Source organism: Plecotus auritus, assembly GCF_963455305.1.
Source record: "Plecotus auritus genome assembly, chromosome: 1".
Classification (NCBI taxonomy): Eukaryota; Metazoa; Chordata; class Mammalia; order Chiroptera; family Vespertilionidae; genus Plecotus; species Plecotus auritus.
This window is the reverse complement of record NC_137770.1, coordinates 25123467-25135942: the sequence shown is the minus strand read 5'-3', so window position 1 is coordinate 25135942 and position 12476 is coordinate 25123467. Positions and strand designations below refer to the sequence as shown.

The 12476-nt window shown below is 43.4% G+C and overlaps 1 protein-coding gene across 2 annotated transcripts in view; it reads left to right on the top strand.

The window, feature by feature from the left end:
* Nucleotides 1-2946: 2946 nt before the first annotated feature.
* Nucleotides 2947-12476, top strand: part of IFT43 (intraflagellar transport 43) — an 86014-nt gene continuing 76484 nt past the window's right edge. The window contains exons 1-2 of one of the 2 annotated variants that reach the window (XM_080649515.1): nucleotides 2947-3034; nucleotides 6271-6360. In XM_080649515.1, coding sequence (XP_080505641.1) covers nucleotides 2981-3034; nucleotides 6271-6360 — 144 coding nt within the window. In that variant the 5' untranslated portion in view covers nucleotides 2947-2980. The remainder of the gene's footprint in view (nucleotides 3035-6270; nucleotides 6361-12476) is intronic. The other variant, XM_080649516.1, reaches the window with a different exon arrangement.

The window sequence follows — 12476 nt, the reverse complement described above, 5'->3', positions numbered from 1 at the left end:
ACATTCTGGAGGTGGAGGTGGAGGTGGGACAGTAAGGAAGGCAATAAATGGAAGAAAATAAAACAGGAAAGGAGGATAGGGAGTGCCTACTTGGTGGGGGGCGGGGGGATGTTGGAATTTAAAATAGATGTTTCAGTTTTAAGTCAGAGAAGCCTTTACTGAAGCTTTACACAAACACTTGCAAAATAGGCAGGAAAATTATTAAAGTTATATCTGGACCCCACCTCTACTAAATGGATCTCTAGGGATGGGGCCCTGTTATATGTTCTTTTAACAAGTCTCACAGGTAACCCAGGCGCCCATCAAGGTTTGGAAACCACTATTCTAGGGCTTCTTTCTGCCCAGAGTGAGCAGTTGTCAACTTTTTGTTGTTGTTGTTAATCCTCACCAAGGATATTTTCCCCATTGATTCTGTTAAAGAGAGTGGAGGGGAGGGTTGGGGCAAGGGAGAGAGAGAAAGAGAGAGAGGGAGAGACTTGGGTGGGGATCAAACCTGCAACCCAGGTATGTGCCCTTGACTGGGAAGGGAACGGGTGGCCCTAACCACTGAGAAATTCCAGCCAGGGCTGCATAGGTCAACTTTTTGCTTTCAGGGAGAAGAAGGAGTGAAGGTTTGGAAACTAGTTATAAGGTGGTTGTGGTATGTCTATGAGCTCACAAGAAATGAAAATATCCAAAGATTAATTCCTTCTTCCTCTTCTGGTGCCAAGGAAGAAGGGAACAGGGATGCATTGGAGCCTGTATTTCATCTGTTTGGGATTTGGATTTTTGGCAATGAATGTTTATTCAGATTAAAATCTAATAGGGTAGCCTGGCCAGCATGGCTCAGTGGTTTGATCATCAACCTATGCACCAGGAGGGCACATGCCTGGGTTGTACGCCTGATCCCCAGTGTAGGGTGTGCAGGAGGCAGCCGATCAATGATTCTCTCTCATCATTGATGTTTCTATCTCACTCTCCCTCTCCCTTCCTCTCTGAAATCAATAAAAAATATTTTTAAAAAATCTAATATTCTCGCTGAGAATCAGAGTCAGTAAGTAAAAGGTTTTAGGGATAATCTCTAAGAGTAATTACAGGGGGAAAAAAACTGAGTCCAGAGAGACTCTGCCCGGCTACACAGGTAGTTGTCAGCAGAGCTAGCATGAGACCTCAATTCTTCTGACATCCAGGTAATGCTGTTGCTGTCACAACCCTACCCAATAAACACATGGATGAATGATTGAGCTGAGTAATTTACTGGGTATTTAAGAAATACTTGCAATCTAGTTTTAGGGTTGCTACTCACACTTCCAAGTCCTTGCTTAGTGGCCACCTAGGCCTTACCTCCCAGTGCGATTTTGGAGACATTGCTCACTTTCACAGCCATGAGCCCATCATCTGGGAATCCCAGATGACCAAGGCCAGGGACACAGCCAGTAGTGTTGAAGTGGTATCTTATATGGAGGGTCAATGAAAACTCAACTTACTTGCCCTGTTAGGCTGGTGAAGGGGTTCAGAACAGGCCTCCTCAAGATGTGCCACTTTGACATGTGAATTATTTTGAGCTTAAGACAATGGAGCCCCTGGGGGCTCATGATAAACTTTCATGTCTCCCTTAAAGAATTTAAATTAGAGGCCTAACCCATAATAAGAGTTATCACCAGAAATAACTTTTTAAAAATATATATATTTTTATTGATTTCAGAGAGGAAGGGAGAGGGATAGAGAGATAGAAACATCAATGATGAGAGAGAATAATTGATTGGCTGCCTCCTGCACGCCCCCTACTGGGGATCGAGCCTGCAACCCTGGCATATGCCCTTGACCAGAATTGAACTGGACCCTTCAGTCCGCAGGCTGACACTCTATCCACTGAGCCAAACCAGCTAGGGCCAGAAATAACTTTTTATATCTATATCTCTGTTTATCTATAGGACAGAGCAAACCTCTAATTACTAAACATCTGCTCTTCTATTCCTGCAATGATATTCATCCCCAAGGTATCTTACTTCGTCCTTAGCTCAGAATGTCACATGTACCTTATTTCCCCTTTTTGTCTCTGAACTTCTCATGTATATGGGATCTCTGACTCTTTCATATATATGGGGTTCCCATATTTAAGTCATTAAATTTGGTTATTTTCTCTTGTTAACCTATTTCATGTTGATTTGATTATTAGACCAGCCAAAAGAACTCAGAGGGTAAAGGAAAGCTTCTTCCTCCCTCACACTGGGAATTTGGGGGATATCTTCCTTTACTGGCCTAGGAGAATGGCTGGCACTCAATAATATGTGCTGAAGAACAATACTCCACTAAGATATGGTGTCAGAAAGGTGCCTAGCTCTCTGCTTAATGATTTCCCTCAAGTCATCTCTTTGCACATCTTCAATTGTGGAATCATTGAATATTGCTGTTGCTTACTTTATGTTGTTGGAAGGATTATTTGACTTTTGCAAGTTATTAGTACTGGGGTTTTTGATGTGTTGGTTCAGCCGCTCTGTGGAGTTTTTGAAGACAGAGATTATGTGTATTGCATTTTCTGTTACAAACCACTTATTAACACCTGATCCTTGTAGCCCTATTCCTCATCTGTGCAATGGAGATAATGCAATATATCTTGCTTCCCATACAAGGTTGTTATGCCCGTCACATGAGCTAATAACTGTGAAGGTCCTCTGTACATTGTAAAGAGCTATATAAATGAGAGGGATCAGAATAATCATTACTACTTTGCTTTGCAATGAATAACTTATGTATTTAAAAAAGGACAAATGCTTTTCCACTGTCCCACAGGAGCAGCCTTAGCGGAATGTGATACCTGGCGGTTTCTTCCGGATGTCAAGCAAGGCACGTTTAGGAATTATTTAAGTTGGAGGATGGCACAGAGAATCCAGGAATAATGCCTCGACCCTTTAAATTTCGGGACGGAAGGGCGGAGCCATCGACAGGGACGCCAAGGGGCCGCTAGGTTTCCAGGAAGTGACGTCAGGCGGCCGTGGAGATGGAGGACTTGCTGGACCTGGGCGAGGAGCGGCGCCGCGGCCCAGCCACCTCCGTGAGGACCGTCGCGGGGGCGGAAAGCGGGTTGGGGCCAGAATTTGGCGGGTGGGGAGGGACGGCTCCGCAAGCCCGGCTCCCTGCGGCGCCTCATGCGGCCTGTCTTAGGGCCGGAGCGGGCGGGAGCCGCACTGCGGGAGGCGGAGAGGAGGCGGTGGCTTCGTGCGCCCCGCCCCCGGGCCGCGGTGGGCTCAGCCTGGGGTTCACCTTCTTTAAAATCCTCAAAAAGTGGGGAACAGATCCCGCTCCCGCTCCCGCCGGCCTCCGGGGTCAGTGGAAACGTTCCCCGTTTTCCTTTGCTTTCTGGAGCCCCATGTGCGAACTTCCCTAGAAAGGACAGTTGTGCGGGTGACGCCCTGGCGCCCAGTGTAGAGCTTTCCCGTCGGACTTTTCTTGGGGCAAGCTTAATAAAAACCGCACTGTTTTATACGTGGAAGGCAGGGCTGGGCTTTTTTTTTTTTTTTTTTTTTTTGCCCGTATTCCCCGGGGAGGTAGGCTTTTCCTCAGTTTTATAGTTAAGGAAAGCAAGAGTCAGATTTATAACGTTGAGGGCTGGGGCCCAGAGGTCAGATGGAGTCTAAAGCTGTTGCGAGGGTCTAAAAAAAGTTAACCTCTCAGAACCTCGGGTTCTCGTCTCATTATGATGTTGCTATCTGCTTTAAGGAGTTGCAGCGAAGAAGAAATAGGATAATGCATGGAAAAGCATTAACACAGTGCCTGGCGTATGCTAAGTTATTAGAAGACGTTCGCTGCTGCTGTTCTGCAGCTGTGATTTACTCAAGGTCCTAGGGTCAGTAATAAACCAAGCTAGAGTCAAGACTCAAGTTCAGCGATTTTTGTTTTAACTCCTATCACACCCCCTCCAAGCCCTTTTACCTTTAGAATAGTCAAGATTACATTTACTAAAAGATTGAGCCACAGGGCGGATCTTTAGTTTGCGCTGTGGACTGTGGAATCTCTTAAGTGTTGTTTTGTTTTTTAATAACCTTGATAGCATCTGATGTCCTCCAAGGTACTGGATAGGAGCACCTCCCTAAGGGAGAGCTGAAGCATAGGAACAAATTGTTCTAGGATGAAGCAGGTTGCTTGATTGACCAAGGAGAATATTTAGGTCACCAGGCTTTTCTGATATGTGAACTTGTTTAGTGCCTGGTTATATAAATGTAGTTCTTCATCCTTTCAACAAACATTTTTTGAGCCTTTATTGTGTATCAGGCATTTTCATAGGTGCTGGAGATATAGCAGTGAATAAAACAAAGTCCTTGACATTATAGGGTTTATATTCCAGTGAGGCAAGATGGACAATAAACAGACTATACATTCAAAATATATAAAATTGGGTAATGAAATAGTTTTTCTATTAGCCATACATGTGGACTTATACAGGGTCTTCAAAAAGTTTAAAATTTTAAAATACTTAATTTTTAGAGCAATCATCTATAAACAGCATTTAGAGACAAGATCATTGAATTTTTGTTTTAGCACAACCACTGCTTATGGTATGCCATATTTATATATCCAATGCTGTGATAAATGGAAAAGCGTAGCCACAGGTGAAGCAATGGAATTGTCTGCCTCGGGGGAAAAAATGAGCTGCTTATTATCAGGAAGATTGTTTCCATCATCTCTGAAACCTTAAATGATTGATTAAAATTCAAAATGGCCCGGTTGGTGTAGCTCAGTGGTTGAGCATCGACATGAACCATGAGGTCAGGGTTCAGTTTTCAGTCAGGGCATGCCTGGGTTTCAGGCTCCATCCCCAGTGCGGGGCGTGCAGGAGGCAACCTGTCAATGATTATCTCTTATCATTGATGTTTCTGTCTCTCTCCTCTTTTCCTCTCTGAAATCAATAAAAATATATTAAAAACAAAATTTGAAATGTAAACACTCCATCAGCGTTTTTATACAGCTCCCATGTAACCCTTCTCAATTTGTCGGTACAGTTAGTTCTTAGGACATCATAAAACTGGGATTCCAGCATGATATAGTGCAGTGGTCGGCAAACTGCGGCTCGCGAGCCACATGCGGCTTGCGAGCCGCTGTTTGCCGCTCTGTTGACTAATGAGTTTGCCGACCACTGGTATAGTGGAAAGAACTCAGAATTTGAAGACAAGAAGATTTTGCTCTTAGATTTGTGTCTGCCACTTAATTGCCTTCCTGGGCCTCAATTTCCTCATTTGTAAAATGATATTAGTCCCAGTCCCCATTATTCTGAGATCAAATGAAACTATATCAAATGAGGTCTAAAAGTATTTATACCAATGCTATTTTGTCTTTTAAAAGCCAACAAATGGGCCTAGCTGGTTTAGTTCAGTGGATAGAGACCCTACAGACTGAAGGGTCTCAGGTTTGATTCCGGTAAAGGGCACATGCCCGGGTTTCGGGCTCCATCCCAGTAGGGGGCGTGCAGGAGGCAGCCGATCAATAATTCTCTCTCATCATTGATGTTTCTCTCTCTCTCTCTCTCCCTTTCCTTTCTCTCTGAAATTAATAAAAATATATATTTTTAAAAGGCCAACAAATGAGTAGATAAGTGTTTTAATACCCACTGGTCTGCCTAAATAAAGTTTTGTTGATGTGCTGTGAAGCATTTGAGATACAGAGCCTCCACCCCAGGAGGACTTTGGGGAAAACCTGCAATGGTTCATGTGATGACTCAGAATTTGAAGTGTTCTGATTTCCAAAGCTGATGTCTCAACATTCTTACAAGAGATTTTCTTTCATGTTGTAAATGGAAATCCAGTTTAGTTTACATGTTAAAGCAAATGCTACCTGTATTTCTCTTTTGGCAGTTCCCATGGAATCTAGGAATTCTTTCCCCAAAACTTTTTTTTTTTTTTTTTTTGATAACTGTTCTCACGTCAAGCTGCAGCTTTGAAATTAGGTCTTCCTAAAATCCTGCATGAGCATGGGAGCCTTTACCACACTTTTCCTTAAACTGTGGCATGAGGTCTCTGCACATTCCAGAAGAATTTCTAGTTTCATTTCTTTGGGTAGAAGTGATATATGGTGGTTAAATGAAAACCTTATGATCATTAACCCATGAATTTCCTATTCTTCTACCAAATAGAACTGACCTCAAGTGCTTTTAGGATTTGGAGCATTTTCTAATAATATTCAAATTACTCCACCATGTATTCATAAATCTAGTTCTTGCTTACCTTCCCAGAATTCTTGTCCTCATAGTGGCTCAAAGATGTTTGGGTTAGCAGTGCCCCTCATTTCTTCTTATAGGAGGCCAAGATGGGTCGCCGAGCTCAACAGGAGTCAGCTCAAGCCGAGAATCACCTCAGTGGCAAGAATTCTTCGATTCTGACTGGAGAGGTGGGTGTTAAAAAATCTGAGAAAATGCTACAAGTTAGCGATTACCTAATGAGCAAAGATTTAGTATTCCATATTTCTTCTCTTTAATGTCAGCTCTTCTATCTTGATTTGGGAAGTCCCTTGGCATTTGTCATCTGAGTTAGAAATGAAAAAGAAACACTTTATCTTTGATGCTAGAATAGTTTCTGTGCATTGCTTTATAGTCTCAATGAAGAACTTTATAAAGTTAGCTGAACAAGGGACTGGGAAGTTTAAAAATGTAGTTGAAATCCAGGTTTTTATTTCTACTTAATGAAGGTCAGTGAGGCATGCTGGTGACATCAATTAGATTACACAACTGGACGTTTCATGGGGACCTGCACTTCTTACAGTGTCAGGGAGGAAGGGGATCAGTACTGGCCTTACTTTCCTCTGAGTAGCCCAGACTTATGGGAATTTATCCGGCTTCTTTGTAGAGGGTGGGTAATCCTGATGAGCGATACTTTTAATGCCAGGGTACTATTTTCGGCAGTTTCACCTTCCTCTGTCTGTTTGAAAAAAACTTTGCCCTTTTCAAGAGTCAGCTTCAGGGTAATCCCCTCTGTCAGCTCTTCTCCAGGTTGAGGTGGGGCTCCTTCCTCTCAGTTTCCATAGAACATCTCACATTATATACTAATTTTCGTTTTACGTGTCTGTCAGCCCCGCTAGACATTGAGTTCTCTGACAGCAGGAAACCTGGCTTCTCCGTTGTCTGGCTGGTGGGCCCATAGTAGGTTTAGAGAAGCCTAATGGGCAAGAAGGGTGCATGAGCACAGCATGCTGGGGACAGGACACAGATACACTTTACTTACCTATCACATGTATAGAAATATTCTTCATTTTTATGCGAAATAAGTTTTCCAGCATTTCTTCAAGTGCTCCATGTGGGCCCTTTCGATTTATCTTGCATTTTTCTCATTTATTGTAGAAATGTGGGTACAGAGAATAATTTCTCTACTCTAGGATACCAACCATGCCAGCACAGAAAAGCTGGCAGCTGACCCTTGGCCTCATTGCCTGAAAACAGTAGGGGGAACGTGAGTTGTGGGATTGTGGGAACTGGAGGCCAATGTCCCTTCTAAAGGGGTAACCACTACATAGCCAGAGCTGACTGATGCTGTGGGGAACACACGCCCAGTATTGCCAGATCCTCTGACTTTGCAAGGGATGTTGGCAGTCTAAACTTTTATATGACAGCAACAATTTTAGAGGTTAGCAATTAATTATAAAAATTAAATTGCCTTATGGCCTAGATTAGGCCTGAAGTTTGTTAGTATGTGACTTTGGCCATAGCACCCACATTATAGTGCTTATTACATTGTATTCTAACAGTATACATGTCTGGCTCCCTCATGAAATGTGAGCTTCTAGGAGGCAAGGATTGTGTCTTAACATTGTACATCTTTGTTATCACAGTGTCTGTCACAGAACAGGTATGCATTTGACATTGCAAAGGAAGAGGGGATAAAGTGCATAGTGTGTGATGGGGGATCTTCGAGGCTGAGTAATACTGTTATAGGGTCAGGGATTGGCAGATAGTGGAACATTGGAGGCACAGTTATGGGTATGGTAGTATAATATAAAAAGACAGTGAAGAGGATCCAAGATGGCAGCGTAAGTAAATACCTAAACTGCCTCGCACAACAATTTCAAAACTACAACTAAAAGACAAAACGTCTATCACCCAGAACCACGGGAAAGCTGGCTGAGTGGAAGTTCTACAACTAGAAGGAAAGAGAAAAGAGCATGAGACGTGCACAAGCACTGAAAAGCTGAGGTACAGAGGTGCGCGATCCGGGCTGGTGGCAGGTGTTGCTTTTTTCAAACTGAAGGGAGATAAACCCCCGATTACTCTGAAATCCAGTTTCTGGGGAGACGCGGGGGACCCAAACTCCTACGGGGAGAAGCTGGACTGTCTGCCATCGGGTCGGAAAGTGAGGGTGGCTTGCTTGCAGAGCTGTGCCCAGGAATAATTGCTTACTGCGCTGGGGCGTGGGACACGGGGACACGGTCGGAGACGCAGAGCCAGCTAACTGGCAGCCATCACTGTTTTCCACGCCCTAGCCTAGTGACGCCCTGAGACCCCGCCCCACACAACCTACAAACCCATCCAAGCTCCAAGCAGCGGCTTTAGCATATGAATGGCCTGCCCTATCGCAGCTTAAACTAGCAAACTTGCAGCCCGGGTCAGACAGCTCCAAAACCTCCAAACCCCAAGCAAAGAGGAGAAAACTGTAGTTCTTGCTGTAGCTCTTGCTGGTTGGCCTCAGACAGTAGCTGACCTGCACCCCATTGGAGATCCAGAAGCCAGAGTACCTAGTGGTCGGTGTGAGACACCAGATTTCAACTCCTCACATCCATAAGTGACACATTCAAGAGGCAGACTCAGTGAGCACCAAAGCCCCACTGAAACAAGTCCTGCACCATAAGCGTGTCTCCAGCGCAGCAGTTCTTCCATTATAGACACAGCGGGTCCTCACAGCCAATTGGCCTGGAGGTCAATTCCTCCCAGTGTACCAACAGCAATCAAGGCTTAACTACACCAAGACTTTGCACTCAGCCCACAAAGGGGTGTACCAAGAGCGTCCACCTCAGGTGATTGGGGAGGCTGAGCTACTGGGCCCTATAGGTCACCTACCACACAAAGCCACTCCATCAACACAGGGAAGCAGCAAAATGCGGAGACAAAGAAACATGTCACGAATGAAAGAAATGGAGGAAAGCAAACTACTGGACGACATAGAGTTCAGAACCACATTTATAAGGATACTCAAGAATCTTCTAAAAACCTCTGAGGAACTTAGTGAGACCTTTAAGGATCTTAATGAGAATGCCAAAAAAATGGGAAAGGACCAGTCAGAAATTAAGCATACACTGTCTAAAATAAAGAATATACAGAAACTCAACTGTAGATCAACGTACCCCAAGAATCAAATCAAAGATCTGAAATATGAGGAAACAACACCCAACCAGAAAAACAAAAAGAAAAAAGAATCCCAAGATATGAAGATAGTGTAAGGAGCCTCTGGGACAACTTTAAGCATACCAACATCCGAATTATTGGGGTGCCAGAAGAAGAGAGAGAGCAAAATATTGAAAACCTATTAGAAGAAATAACGACAGAAAACTTTACCTACCTGGTGAAAGAAAAAGACAAGTTCAGGAAGTGCACAGAACCCCATACAAGAGGAATCCAAAGAGGAGCACACCAAGACACATCATAATTAAAATGCCAAGGGCAAAAGACAAAGAGAGAATCTTGAAAGCAGCAAGAGAAAAATGGTTAGTTACCTACAAGGGAGTACCCATATGACTGTCAGCTGATTTCTCAGCAGAAACTATGCAGGCCAGAAGTGAGTGGCAAGAAATATTCTAAGTGATGAACAGCAAGAACCTACAACCAAGATTACCCAGCAAAGCTATCATTCAGAGTTGAAGGTCAGATAAAGAGCTTCACAGACAAGAAAAAGCTAAAGGAGTTCATCACCACCAAACCAGGATTACATGAAATGCTGAAGGGTATTCTTTAAGGAGAGGAAGAAGAAGAAAAAGGTAAAGATAAAAATTATGAACAACAAAATGACATCAAATACATACCTACCAACAAGTGAATCTAAAAATCAAGTGAATAAAAAATCTGAAGAACAGAATGGACTGGTGAATATAATAGAATCAGGAACATAGAAAGGGAGTGGACTGACAATTCTCAGGGGGAAAGGGGTGTGAGGGGTGCAGGAAGAGATTGGACAAAAATCTTACACCTATGGATGAAGACAGTGGCGGGGGGTAAGGGCATGGGATGGGGTGGGGAATCAGGTGGAAGGGAGCTATGGGGGGGGAAAAGAGGAACACCTGTAATAATCTGAACAATAAAGATTTATTAAAAAAAAATAAAAAGACAGTGAAAGAAGACATACCAGCCCCAACCTGGATCTCAAGAAGCTTGAACTGTAGTAAGGTACATCTTTAAAGAGAAAATGGGCAAACAGATGATTGGGTTAATGGAAATATATTCTTGGCCTCTGGCCACTTTAGACTGTAGTTCTAGGAGGATCCATCGCAATACCAGATGACTTATTCGTTTATTCAACAAATATTTATTGAAGCTTTCTGTGTGCAGGCACCATTTTAGGGCTTGGCATATTTCAGTGAACAAAAGAGACAAGGTTCCCTGCCATAACAGAACTTATATTCTTGTGATTATTGGCAGTTAGGAAAACTAACTACAAGTCTACATAATTGTGAAGGAGGTTACAGCCTGTAGTGGTTAGGTGAGCGAGCCTGTGATGGGCCAGGATGTCCTGGAATGACCTATGGCCTTGGAGCCCTATGTGGCCCGCATACCAAATGGGCTCCTCAGCTGGGGTCAGTAAGCACTGTTCATCTACCCACCCAGTACCCCTTGGCTTCCAGCAAGAGTCAGTCCTGTAAGCACATAACTCCAGAGTCACAGACTCTGATGAACCTTTTAGGGTTTCAGCCTTTCTGGAATACTTGCTTATTTCCTCAGAGACATTTCCTTTTTTATTTTATTTTTTTTTTTAAACTATGAGCATTAGCATTTTTCTGGGAGAACATGATGAAAAGTCATTCTCTTCTTTATCTAATGGGTGTATCTGACAGTGAAATGCCTGTCAGAATTCCAGGATTCCTTCTCTCCCTGGGTTAATTGAGGTTCAAAGCAGTGTGGCAGCCACCCCCCACCCCCCTCCCAGGGCCAGATGCTCACTGTGCTGTGTGGGACTTTTTGGCTGTTTCTTTCTAAAATTAGATTCTAAGACTTGTGTGTGTGCCCATTTACATTCCGAGTGTATTACTTGATATATTTATTTTTGTCCTCTCGCTGACTATATTCTATGATGAAGCTATTCATGAAACTAACTATGGTACCTGGGCTTGTCAGACATACTGGAGTTACTTTAGAGTTAAGTAGGAAATTAGTTCAAACAAGTTATCTTAAAGCGAGATGGCAGAGTTGGGAGCGCTGGCAAAGGAAGCAGAGAAGTGGTCCACTGGAAGAGAGAGAGCACAGGACTTGGCATCAGAAGACCAGGGCTTGTGACAGCTCTGTTAATTAATTGCCTGGATCTTGAACTAGTCCACTAATCTCTCTAATCCTCCATTTTATTATCTGTCAAATAGTGGTAACAATACTACCAGGTTGCTGTGGGGATTAAGTGAAATATGCATTTAAAAGCACTTTAATAACTGGAAAGCCTGGCACAAACGTTCATTCATGCAGTAAACTAGTGAATAAGTGAGTATTGGACAGTGCTCTGCTGTTTTTAGTAACGGAGGAGGATGTAAGCTTGGGTCTCTGTTAGAACGGATTGGAAAGGCTCTTCAAGGCTGCTCCTCATGTCACCATAGGTTGACCAGAAGGGATCCCAAGCAGTTTTTGTGCTTTCTGGGTGCAGTGGACATTCCTTTTACGAGTGGATAACAGCACAGGTCTTGGGGTCATACAGGTGGGTCAGACCGGCCTGGGCTCAAATCCTGGCTCTGCCTCTGATTAGTTCTATGATTCTGACCGAGCAAGTTACCTAATCTCTTTAAGCCTCAGTTTTCTTGTTGGTAAAACAGGGATATTAATATTACATACTCTGTAAGGGTGGCTAGAGAGAAAAAAATGAGGTCATAGAAGTAAAACCCTTAACACAGTCTGGCACATAAGTGCCCAATATATTGCTAACTATTATTTTTCTAGGCTTTTCTTCTTTTTAGTTTGCCTTAACCATCTCTACTAAGGTTGAGAACTGGTGGTCTTCAGGCTGAATTTCGCCTACAGTCATGTCTTGTTTGATGTGGGCAGAGTTAAATTTTTTTCTTTTTACTTGGTTGTTATCATTTATAAATTAGGAAACTTCATATGAAAATCTAAATTTTGGGCTTCTTTCTAAAATCAGAAGTGTTGGCACGGTGGGAGTGCTGGGCTGGCATTCCCACAAGGCTGGAGCTGGCTGGGGCTGGTAACAGTGCTCGCTTACACGCGACCTGCCCTCTCCATTTCGCCACTTGGCCACTTCTTACTGTAATACACCTGGTCAGATTTACTCACTTTTGGTCTGCCTGGCTTCTACTTCCATTTGAGTTTCAAA